The 11,853-nt window shown below is 43.2% G+C and overlaps 1 protein-coding gene and 1 pseudogene across 4 annotated transcripts; both read left to right on the top strand.

Annotated features, from left to right (window-relative positions):
• Positions 1 to 2,557: 2,557 nt before the first annotated feature.
• On the top strand, positions 2,558 to 5,373 carry LOC121538365 (annotated as a pseudogene).
• Positions 5,374 to 6,898: 1,525 nt separating this feature from the next.
• LOC121537908 (protein lifeguard 2) lies at positions 6,899 to 11,853 on the top strand. 4 transcript variants are annotated; one of them, XM_041845557.1, is made up of 12 exons: positions 6,899 to 7,132; positions 8,188 to 8,299; positions 8,439 to 8,527; positions 9,412 to 9,476; positions 9,757 to 9,810; positions 9,900 to 9,950; positions 10,069 to 10,108; positions 10,274 to 10,311; positions 10,778 to 10,865; positions 11,020 to 11,115; positions 11,380 to 11,433; positions 11,536 to 11,853. In XM_041845557.1, exons 1-12 carry the CDS (start codon positions 7,118 to 7,120, stop codon positions 11,686 to 11,688), a joined length of 855 nt encoding a protein of 284 aa, XP_041701491.1. In that variant the 5' UTR covers positions 6,899 to 7,117; the 3' UTR covers positions 11,689 to 11,853. The 4 variants fall into 4 exon arrangements, with proteins under 4 accessions (XP_041701491.1, XP_041701490.1, XP_041701489.1 ...); XM_041845556.1 differs by having other exon boundaries at positions 8,436 to 8,527; XM_041845555.1 differs by having other exon boundaries at positions 8,188 to 8,308.

Raw genomic sequence — 11,853 nt, 5'->3', positions numbered from 1 at the left:
GACATGAAAGTAGAGGGATTTCTGTTTCTAGAACTGTACCGCAATTGAGAATCGATTCATGTTTAGATGGAGTATTTGGCTGTTTTGGCTTCCAGAGCCAATTCACCCTTCTAAAAGAACATGTAAGGAGGTCCTTGAAGGTGTAACGTTAGGCTCCTTTAGTCCAATATTGGGGCTAATGCAATGTTTCCACTAGTTACCACAGCTACAAATTCAAAAATGGCTATATCGTAAAAATTAATGAAAACAAAAATGTGCTTTTTGGTCTTAATTTAAGGGTAGGGTTAGCCATAAGGTTAGTAGTGTGGTTAAGGTTAGGTTTAAAATCACATTTTAAGAAGATAAATTGTAGAAGTGGGCGGGGTTTATGACTTTGTGACTGTGGTAACCAGTGACGACCCTACTGCAAGTGCAGAGATGGAGAAGCAATGCACCATCTGGATAGAAAAGGAAAGGCTGCCACCGAGTGGAGAAGCTAGCTGTGTAGCAAGCTCTGGTCCATTGGGTTATGTGCGGCTTGAGCCCCCTACATCCAAATATGTTTATTTTGTTTTTCAAACTAACTCAAGATAAACCACAGCCTGTCGTTTCCAATGGGAACTAGTGGTGGGGAGTTGACTCCAAAATAATCGATTCCTCGACTCCTAAGATTCTGTATTTTTGCAACTGAGGAAACTATTTTCCGTAGTCTACTTCGAGAACACAAACTCTCGCATCTTTCACAGCAAAGAAAGAGGGAGAGTGATGGGAGGGTCACAGCCAGGCATGTCGGCCACAAGGCAGAACCGTGCATCGGTATTCAGAAGATGTAGGCTATCGCAATGCTGTATTTCGCTATTTCTTGGCTTGCAATGTCTCGCGCAAGTTCACTAAAGTAGGTGATGTCGGTCAATTAGTTGTTTAATAACAAACAAAACAACTAAATGTTGGTTAATCACTCAGCACTACATACTGATGGCTGAACGAACCAGAGTTAACTTATTTCCGGGTTTTAGGACTACAAGCTGGCGAGCTCTATTCACCCCTCCATATATGACTTTTTTTTCACGATTTTGTTAAGTTAACAGGCTTCAATATACTTTTGTTACTCACCAAAGTAAAGATGTTGCTGGAGTGCTGACTAACTTTTCTATGCCCCAAACTAGCTGTGGTTCACCCATGCACATGTGTCGGATACAACATGCACATGCATGCAGCAAGAGAGCAATAGACAATCTTTGATGCATCTCGTGGTGCAGATCCAACACTGAACTCATGTATTTTTTCTTTTGGAGAAATGACAGTTTGCGCATACAGATTTTATGGTCATTCCAACATCTAGCATTTACTGCGATGCAGCCTCCGCAGAAGTCAGAGCATTTATACTTCTTGCGCTTCGGGGAGCTGTCATACATATCCAATAAATTGGTATGCACCACACCACTCGTAATGATTCAGGGCCAGTGGTGTAAAGTACTTGAGTAAAAAATATTTTTGACAACTTTTACTTCTACATTCCTAAAGAAAATAATTCCTAAAGAAAATAATGTGCTTTTTACTCTATATGTTTTCCCTGACACCCAAACGTCCTTATTACATTTTGAATGCTTAGCAGTACAGGAAAATGGTCCAATTCACACACTTTCAAGAGAACATCCATGGTATCCCTACTGCCTCTGATCTGTTAGACTCACTAAACACACATACTTCGTTTGTAAATGATGTCTGAGTGTTCGAGTGTGCCCTGGCTCCGCAATTGCGTCACACCCTCCTTACCACATTTCCAGATCAAGCATATATCGGCTTTTAGTCAGCACTCCAGTAACACAATCCTCAGTGGGATGTATGGAAAGATGCAGGTGGTTGAAGAAGGTAAGCCGTACGTAACTGCCAAGCTTATGCTAGCTGCTTAGCTATCTTGTGGAAGCAAACGTACAAAATGTACATTGGTATCCATTTTTTATTATTTTTTGGTATCCAATGAGGTTGCTACCTGCCAGAACTTTAGTTTGATTTTAAGCCTTTGAAACTATCAAACAAGGTAAGTATTTCGCTGCACCTGCTATAATGCCCCATTCACGTCATGTCGGAAACTCAGAAATGTCTGACTTGCTAACCTAGGCGCAAGAGTCGGATGATCACGCAAGAGTCGGATGATCACGAGTTTACCACTTGGGAGGTATCAGAATCAACCAATAGGAAGCTCTACGCAAATAATTTACATTCATTTGAACTCTGAGGTCCCGAGTTTCCGACATGACGTGAACGCGGCATAACACCTATAAATCTGTGTACACGACCAATAAACTTTGATTTGATTTGCAGTTATCTCATGCAGCAGTATCCAGATGAGATGACAACCCTAAGCAAACATCTTCTTTAGATGGCTAGTATGGATGCCACTTTTACATAACTTGGCTTTAAGTTATTTATGTTGGTAGATATTCACAATAACTGTCTTTCTGGTGATGTTAGTAATAGAGTCTCTGTCTCCGCAGCCTTTGATTGAGCCACAACGGATAAGACAGGAGTGAAGAGACCTCCCCTCCCCTAACAGTCACACTTGGACAAACCCATCATGTTGGTGGCAGCCAACCTGGCCATCGTGGTCCTACTGGCGCTATGCATCGGTCTGGAGCTCACGGCACGTCGCCTCACCCCACCTCAACCCACCCCCTCTGCCGTGGGAACCAACCCTGCCTTCCGTAGGTTCCAGACCCTGTTCCTCTGAGGCTACCTCCTAGCCTTGTCTGTTGACTGGCTACAGGGGCCAAACCTCTACAAGCTCTACCGCAATTACAGCTTCCTGGAGTCCCAGATAGCCATCCTGTATGTCGTTGTCCTGGCATCCTGTGTGCTGTTTGCCCCCGTGGCCAGCCGGCTCACTCAGGTAACAATAACCAGGACCACAATAAAATAAAATAAAATAAAATAGTTTATTCGTCAAGTACACAGTTTACAGCAGGTATAAATGATGCAGTGAAATGCCTACTTGCAAGCTTCCTCAACAGTGAAGTATCAATATAATTAAATAAAAAATAACAAGTAGTAGAAGAAAGTAGTATGCATTTTAGTAATAAAACTGATAGATACACAATAGGATATTCAGTATAAATTATGAATGTGCTATGTCAAGTATGACTGTATTTACAAATATAAAGTCAATAGTGTCTTGGGCACGCAGTTCAGTAAAATAGTATATAAATAGAACAGCAGCGTTGACTGTGAGTGTGCTTGTGTGTGCCCTTGTGTGTTAGTGTTGGATGTGTGGAGAGTCAATGCAAATAGTCTCTAAGGTGCAGGTCTGAGCAGGTAGACAGCTAGCGTTCGCCGTTCAGCAGTTTGATGGCCTGGTGGTAGAAGCTGTCTCGGAGCCTGTTGGTCCGAGAACCGATGATCCGAGAGCCAATAAAAAAATAAGTCCTTAAACCAGTGTTTCCCAATCCTGGGGACCCAAAGGGGTGTGCAATTATGTTTTTTCCCAAGCACTAACACACCTGAGTTTGTTAGTGTTAGGGCAAAAAATATAATGTGCAACCCTTTAGGTCCCCAGGACCAGGATTGGGAAACACTGCGTTAGACTTTTTACAATGTATGTATTGTTGAACTGCCATGACTGAGGCAGCTCTATGTGTATTTAAAATGTGCATTAATTAATTAAGGTCCTGAGCCGGAGACGGACCTGCCTGCTCTTCTGCGTGACCTACTCAGCCTGTTGCCTTACCAAGCTGTCCCGGGACTACCTTGTCCTGATCCTGGGTCGCATGCCAGGATGCCTGTCCACCTCTCTGCTCTCCACAGCCTTCGAGGCCTGGTACGTGCAGTGACATGTGGACGGCCACGACTTCCCTAAAGAATGGATCCCTAGTACCTTCACCAAGGCTGCTAGCTGGAACCACGGGTTGGCGGTGGGGGCCGGACTGGTGGCTAACATGCTGGCTGTGTGGCTCCACCTGGGGCCTGTGGCGCCCTTCCTCCTGGCCGTGCCCTGCATGGGGGCCTGTGGCTGGGTGGTGCTGACCGACTGAGGCCTGGAGAAGAAGGATGGAAGTCTGGAAGGGGACAACAAGACGCCCTTGCTCGGTCCTTCTAGTTCAGCACCTCTGGCCCGGGCGTCTGCGCGGGCCCGGTTCTGGCGCAACTGTCAGGAAGGTCTCCGCTGTCTCTTATCAGACAGACGGGTGATGCTGCTAGGAGGAGTCCAGGCTCTATTTGAGAGTGTCCTCTATATATTCATCTTCCTGTGGACCCCCGTCCTGGACCACTATGGTCCTCCGCTGGGCATCGTCTTCTCCTACCTGATGGCTGCCAGCATGGCGGGGTCCCTGCTCTACCGCCTGGCCACCTCCACCCGCTACTGCCTCCAGCCTGGCCACCTCCACCCGCTACTGCCTCCAGCCTGGCCACCTCCACCCGCTACTGCCTCCAGCCTGGCCACCTCTTCCCACTACTGCCTCCAGCCTGGCCACCTCCACCCGCTACTGCCTCCAGCCTGGTCACCTCCACCCGCTACTGCCTCCAGCCTGGTCACCTCCACCCGCTACTGCCTCCAGCCTGGTCACCTCCACCCGCTACTGCCTCCAGCCTGGCCACCTCCACCCGCTACTGCCTCCAGCCTGGCCACCTCCACCCGCTACTGCCTCCAGCCTGGCCACCTCCACCCGCTACTGTCCCCAGCCTGGTCACCTCCACCCGCTACTGCCTCCAGCCTGGTCACCTCCACCCGCTACTGCCTCCAGCCTGGTCACCTCCACCTGCTACTGCCTCCAGCCTGGCCACCTCCACCCGCTACTGCCCCCAGCCTGGTCACCTCCACCCGCTACTGCCTCCAGCCTGGCCACCTCCACCCGCTACTGCCTCCAGCCTGGTCACCTCCACCCGCTACTGCCTCCAGCCTGGTCACCTCCACCCGCTACTGCCTCCAGCCTGGTCATCTCCACCCGCTACTGCCTCCAGCCTGCTCACCTCCACCCGCTACTGCCTCCAGCCTGCTCACCTTTTTCTCCTTCTTCATGCTCATCTTCTCCACCGCCCCGGGCCAGACCAGACCCCACGAGTCCCTGTTGGCCTTCCTGCTGCTGGAGCTGGACAGTGGCCTCTACTTCCCCGCTGTCAGCTTCCTCCAGGGGAGGGTGATCCCAGAGGAGAAGAGGGCCGGGGTGCTGGCCTGGTTCAGGCTGCCCCTTCACCTGATGGCCTGCCTGGGGTTGCTGGCGCTCCACAGGGAGGTGTCAGGGACCGAAGGGGGCGAGGGCGGTAGTTGAACCAGGCATGTTTGGGGGCTGTGCTGTTATGATGCTAGCTGCACTCTTGGCTGTGGTCAGTCTCTTTACACTGGGAAGGAACGATGTGGATCTCCGACTGGAGGGGCCCAATGGAGAGGGTGGTAAATGACATTTAGATTCAGAAAACTGAACTGTCCCAACATTGGGCAATGCCATGGAGGAGATGGACTAGGAATACACTTACTGCTTTGTTTACAAAGATGAAGAGTTGTTTGGGAAATGAACAACTTTTGTAGGCCTGAAAACTGAAACTTAATCAACAGAGGGGTTGCCAATATTAGACAATGATTTAAAATAATCTGGTGTCGGTAAGGTATATATTTTTAGTTGCAAGATTTCCTGATATTTATTTGTTTTCATTTTGTTAAGACTGGCACTAGCAAATATCTTGTTAGATTGTTGAGTATATGAAGAAAAATAGTTTATTTGGATTTACTATGCTGCAGTCTGCGTCTTCTCGAGGGGTTGGTTTCAATGCGGAATAAACGTATTTCTTTAGAAGCAAATTCACACACACACACACACACACTCACCCTGACACACTTGCTTTTGTATTAATGTTGTGCCAGTAGGTAGCACCAGTGGAGCTCCAGGATGTTATTCATATCTCAGCCTGACCACGTCGTAGTGTCATAGTGTTTATTAACTGCATTGTTCAGGGTGTACCTCTCAGCCATGGCAGAACAAGGATTACATCACTACACTAGCACGGCTGCTTGCTCCGGCAGAAATATCACCCACTCTAATATCATAAAACAAATACATCAGTGTATCAATTCAGCCTCAGCTGTTATGAAAGCAACTTTGCAATCAATTCACATTACACATTGCTAGTGAAGGAAAATATATTATGAATGGTTTGTTGTGGACCAATATCGGATAATTTCATAATTTTTTAGTAGCTGTTATAGAAACAGAACTTGTATGGGGCTTGCCAGACCATTGTAATTAAACATAAAACCCCATGTTGAAGGCATTTAGATTCTGAATGCATACTGAATACATCTTGGAGAGGCATCGGTATTTGCCTTGTTCTTAAATCATTCTCCTCCAGGACATGTTGTAAAAATTGAAAAAATAAGATTTTAATACTGTCTTTGCCATTTTGTGATCCTTTGAATTGCAGTGATAATGTTGTTAGATGGATTTGTCATACTCCACATAGATAATATCAAGGCATATTCTACAGTGTTACATTCATGTTTTATAAGTAGGAGATTCTAGTATTTTCATGAATGTAGTAGCCTTTCATGAATGAATGCTGAATCATTGCATTACCTAAAAATAGAAAATGTTAAACTTTGTTTTTTCTTGCTCTTTAGTTACTGCAGAAAAATATGTGATGTAAAAAAAAAAACATGTTTATTTATAGCCTAACTGCTTCTGACAGGGATGTAGAGGGTAAACATAACTTTCAGAACATCTACGTCACCCTATTTTATTTTTTACTGCAGACCAAATATTCCAGTTCTCTCTGGCCCTATCCTCACTTGACTCACATACTGATACAACATCTGTACCCCCCTTTTTTCCAAGCGTACTGGTACAGTCCAATCTTCCCACAGCACTGCTTCTTCACCTGGATGTTGCTAGAATGTTCGTTTTGTGGGTGGGGGGGGGGGGTCTGTGAGAATCCTAACTGCGTGGCTGTTGGATTAAGACACTGCTGCAGCATCAGAAGTGGTTTAATCTAAGAGAAGCAACAGCAGAGAGTGACCTAGTGTCAGTCCTTTTATTTTGACTGCAAATACTTCTGGGCATCAAGGATACATACAAGAGGATACAATAATAAAAGGAAGGCAGAGCTTCTTTGACTGGAGCAGAGAGATAAATAAACACCAGACACAGCCATTATGACCCAGGGCAAGGTAAGGGCCTTGCAGACACATTCTATAGATCTCATTCTATCATTCTATGCTCCATTCATTCCATGCTCATTCTGCAGCAAAAATATAGCAGAATAAGTTTATTGGCTTCTTTCCTTTATAATGCATTTGGTCCAGAATCTTCTGTAATCACTGTGGCAGCATGTACGTAGGCTGTGTCTGTCTCTCCTCCATCCACTCATGTGCCTCTATTGAGGAGCTCAGCTCATTGTGTTGTTCAGTAATGATGCAAAGTCTGTTCCGCAGCAGATAATAGTATTGTCATGAGAGAATGTATAGAGGCAAATGAAATGACAGCTATAAACTAGATTGTATGGAGATGGAGAAAATGTAGTGTTTAGCCTGCGTCACTATCTTAAATCCCTTTATTTACCTTCAGTCCAGTGACACAGACGGACTACTCACATTGCTATTTCTCTCACAGCCAAGTGCTAAATATAAAATCCGAAATGTTGCTGTTATGCATTGACTGGAGGCTGATGAAATCATATAAATATACTTAGCCTACTTGTATGAATTACTGTAAATTAGCTCACAATAAGACTACTAATTATATTTATATGCAGGAAATATGGAGGTAGAGAGAGACAGGAGATGGATATTCATATTCATTGGTACATTATCTCAGGGCCAGATTAGCCATCTGGACAGTGTTGTGTAATGTCTAATTCACTGATTCTGGAACAGTCTGGTGTTTGGAGCTATGCTACAGCAGAGGGCTTGTCTAAGAACTGATCTCAGTCCACATCTTACAGTCAGTAATCAGAGAATCAGATCAAATTTAAAATTCACCCCAAATTGTGAATCCAAATTAATTGTATTTGCTGTTTAAATTGTGGATTGTTTTTGTTGTTGTTAAAAATGTTACATTTTCAAAGCAAATGCAATGAATTTGGATTCACAAGTTGGGGCTAATTTCGGATCAAGTATCACTCAGTTGGTTAAATTGGCTCATAAGAATTCTCTGTCAATTATGAAAAGGTATTTCCAAACAGCTATTTCGTCCTGATTGGGGATCTTATGTTATGTACCCCCAGCTTTCAGTCGCGAACAAGGCTGCTGAAGCAGGAGAGAAGCAGTATGGCACTTCAAGTGGAGAAGCAGGAGGGCCACCGGCCCCTCCCAGCTATGAAGAGGCCACTGGCGCAGGTGAGAAAGGTATGTCAGTGTCGGAAAAACAACTGCCATATCTTCACCCCTCTCTCTTTATCAATAAAAGTGTGAAAAATAACTGGCCATTTACTGTGTGTGTGTGTGTGGTGTGTGTGTGTGTGGAACTTGTCAGCAGGGCTCAGCGGGGCTTATCCTAGTGACGGGGAGATGCTCACAGAATTCAGCTGGAGTGATAAAAACATCCGGCGAATCTTTATCCGCAAGGTAGGCTATAACTTAAGCTATCGCTACCACACCACTACCAATGACGTATATAAACCCTAGATTGCTTTTGCAATGTATTGGCCATTGAGAGGATTTGAAGCCACTGGTCGGCCATATTGGAACTCCCTAGTAGGAGCAGTCCTCCATAGGAATGAATGGAATTCTACAGTATTTCAATCAAATGTTTCAAGGACAAAATTACATGTATTTAAGTATTTTTTGTTGTAGTGGGGACAGTAACATCAGTAGGCTCTAAAAAAAAATACTTTTAACGATTTTTGTAAAAATATATATATTTTTAATGTTTAGCTCACATAATATAATTTAAAAGTATGCATTAAGGTGTCTGTAATAGAATAAATGTGTCTACAAAGAATGTAGACATTAATAAATGCATTTCTATAGCTTCCAAAATAGTGCCAAGATGGCTGCACGGTGGCTTCAATACAGCGCCCCCTGTCAGTCATCCAGGGTTTATACACATAATTGATTACTACCTTATTACCACATTATTACTATATTAGTACTACCCTATGTTAAAGGGGCAATATGTGCTTGCTACATCCATCTTTGGACTTGATAGATACCTATTGATAAAAAAATAAAATAAAGAATATAACTTACAAATGCCTCATGAGCTTAGTTTAATTGTTGTACCCCATCAGAACCCAAAATATAAGCTTGTTTTACTCGAACGTTTGTAAGGGTTGTAAATGTAAACAAACACTATAACCTCAAAATATGCTTAAAACTATCAGTTTGATATTTTGGATGGTCAGTCCTTGCATCCATAGCTCTGTCTATGAATGTCATAGTGGTTACATTTCTCCAGACCCATCCTTCAGATTTTACCACAGTTGTGTTTTTTCGGTACCTCCTTTTAGGTTTACTCCATCTTGATGATCCAACTTCTTGTCACTCTTTCCATAGTGGCTTTATTCACGTTCTGGTAAGTGTTCTAATACCTCTGAATATGGATGCTACTTTTCACCCTTCAATAGTTTCATCTGGTCAGGCCTGGTCAGAAGTCCCACACTTTGATACAGTAATGCTCTATCACACTGTGAACCAGACATGACACATTCACAGGCACTAGATAAGAAGCTGCAAGTTATGAGATGACTCATATGGAACGTTTACCATAAAAGGCAGAAAACATATATACCAAGTACTTTGAGGGAAATGGGCAAACATGGCATATTTACAATTCTTTGTGCTTCCTTCATCAGTGAACCAGTGAAGAACTACATTCAGTCCAACCCTGGATGGTACTGGGCTTCTTAGTAAGTCACAGCTTTGATCTTGCATACGTCATTACTATGTTGATTTCACTCTGAAAGTACTAAAACATATGTTTTTTTTCTTTACACAGTGCTGTGTTCTTTGTCACATACATTACACTCGTCTGCTGTCCTGGACCAAGGTGGGTTTAATACTTTAATGTGTGTGGTTAACACAACTTTAGTTATTATGATAATAGAGAATGTATAATTTTAGCAGAACGTAACGACAGTACTTACTATGATTTGTATTTCCAATAGGAGACAGTTTCCATGGAATCTGATCCTGCTCGCCGTCTTTGTAAGTATCATGTAGTGTTTGAAACAATCGATACCATAGCATTTATACACATTGTCTAAAGACAATACTTCACATAATTCAGAATCACATACTTTTCCTTTGAGTGTAACCTACAATAGGCTTTCTCAGTAATGTCTCTTTACTTTGTAATCTCTCCTGTTACAGACCCTCTCTCTCTCCTATATGACAGGGATGCTATCCAGGTACAGTCTTTCATAGCTGTCTACAGTTGGTTTTCCTCTGTTGTCTTACTTCTCACTGTCTCGTCCGCTATGCTTGCCTGCTTCTTCAGACTGATATGGCTAGCATGATGTTTTTTGCAGCCAGGTAAAGTGCTAATGTAATATTAAATTCAGCTAGTTAAGGTCTTGGTGAGCTAATCAGATATGCTAAATTAGGGTTCGACTGAAAGGATGGTAGATCACCAGGAAGAGGGTTGGGCAACCCTGCATTAAACTGTGTCAGTGTCAATCAGTTATGCCAAAGGTATACATGGTCTTACTAACACTGTTGCACAGTTGTAGATTTTAACCTTGCTTTGTTACTGTGTATTTACCTAAATAAGTCATTAATATGTTACTACTGTATGATAACCATTTTAGTATGTCATTTCTTAGTAACTAAATACTTGTCAAATCATTTCTCTACCATATATTTCCCCTTTAATAGTTATTACAACACCAAGTCAGTGGTGATGTGTCTGGGTATTACTGCTATGGTCTGTCTAACCGTCACTCTCGTCAGCTTCCAAACTAAGGTCAGTCTGCCAGAACTTTCCTCCAGCGAAAAAGGAACTTCTACAATTTAAAAGAGAGCTTCTATGAATCACAATTTGTTCTAAGTTGTTCTTTTTAACTTGTGATCAAGTGAACTTCTCTTTTCTCTTCTATCTTCCCTTCTGTCCTATTCAGTTTGACGTGACATCATGCCAAGGCGTATTGTTTACCTTCTGCATGGTCATGATGGTGTCTGGACTGGTCTTGGCCATCGCCCTGCCCTACGGATATGTAAGATAATAATAATAATACACTTTATTTGTAGAGCACATTGTCATACAGGAAGACTGCTAATTAAACTGCTATACATAGTAGGAAGTTAAACTACCCTAATCAGAACCTATATAATTAATTAGATGAATAAGTTAATGCAGCTGGATACTAACATGAGGAACTAGACAGAGGTCTCTACCAAGCCTACAGCTGGGTCAGATCTAATTGAATGTGTTGGATATGATATTTCACAGATATAATATCACATTTCATGTGCTGCAGGTGCCCTGGGTGCATGGCGTCTATGGTGCCTTGGGAGCATTGCTGTTTACCATGGTAAGTGTAAAACCTATATAGTCTGATTAACTACACAGTCTATCAATGACAAATATCAAAGAGAGATGTACTAACACTTCAATTGTTTTCTTCTCTGTTTAGTTTTTGGCGTTTGACACCCAGCTACTGATGGGGAACAAGCGCTACACAATAAGTCCAGAGGAATACGTCTTTGCCACTCTCAACATCTACCTAGATATCATCTACATCTTCTCCTTCTTCCTCTCACTGTTTGGAACAGAGAGGACAAACTGAATCCAACTCCAGGCCACCATCTCAGCTCACCATCTAAACAGGACCCGTATTCATAGTCTCAAACTGCATTTACACATGTAGCCAAATTCTGATAATTTTTTCACTAATTGGTATTTTGACCAATCATATCAGCTCTGAAAAATATCTGATGTGAAAAGATCTGAT

This window comes from Coregonus clupeaformis, chromosome 24, assembly GCF_020615455.1.
Source record: "Coregonus clupeaformis isolate EN_2021a chromosome 24, ASM2061545v1, whole genome shotgun sequence".
Classification (NCBI taxonomy): Eukaryota; Metazoa; Chordata; class Actinopteri; order Salmoniformes; family Salmonidae; genus Coregonus; species Coregonus clupeaformis.
Note: the sequence above shows the minus strand (reverse complement) of the source record. Positions and strands in the feature narration are given on the sequence as shown.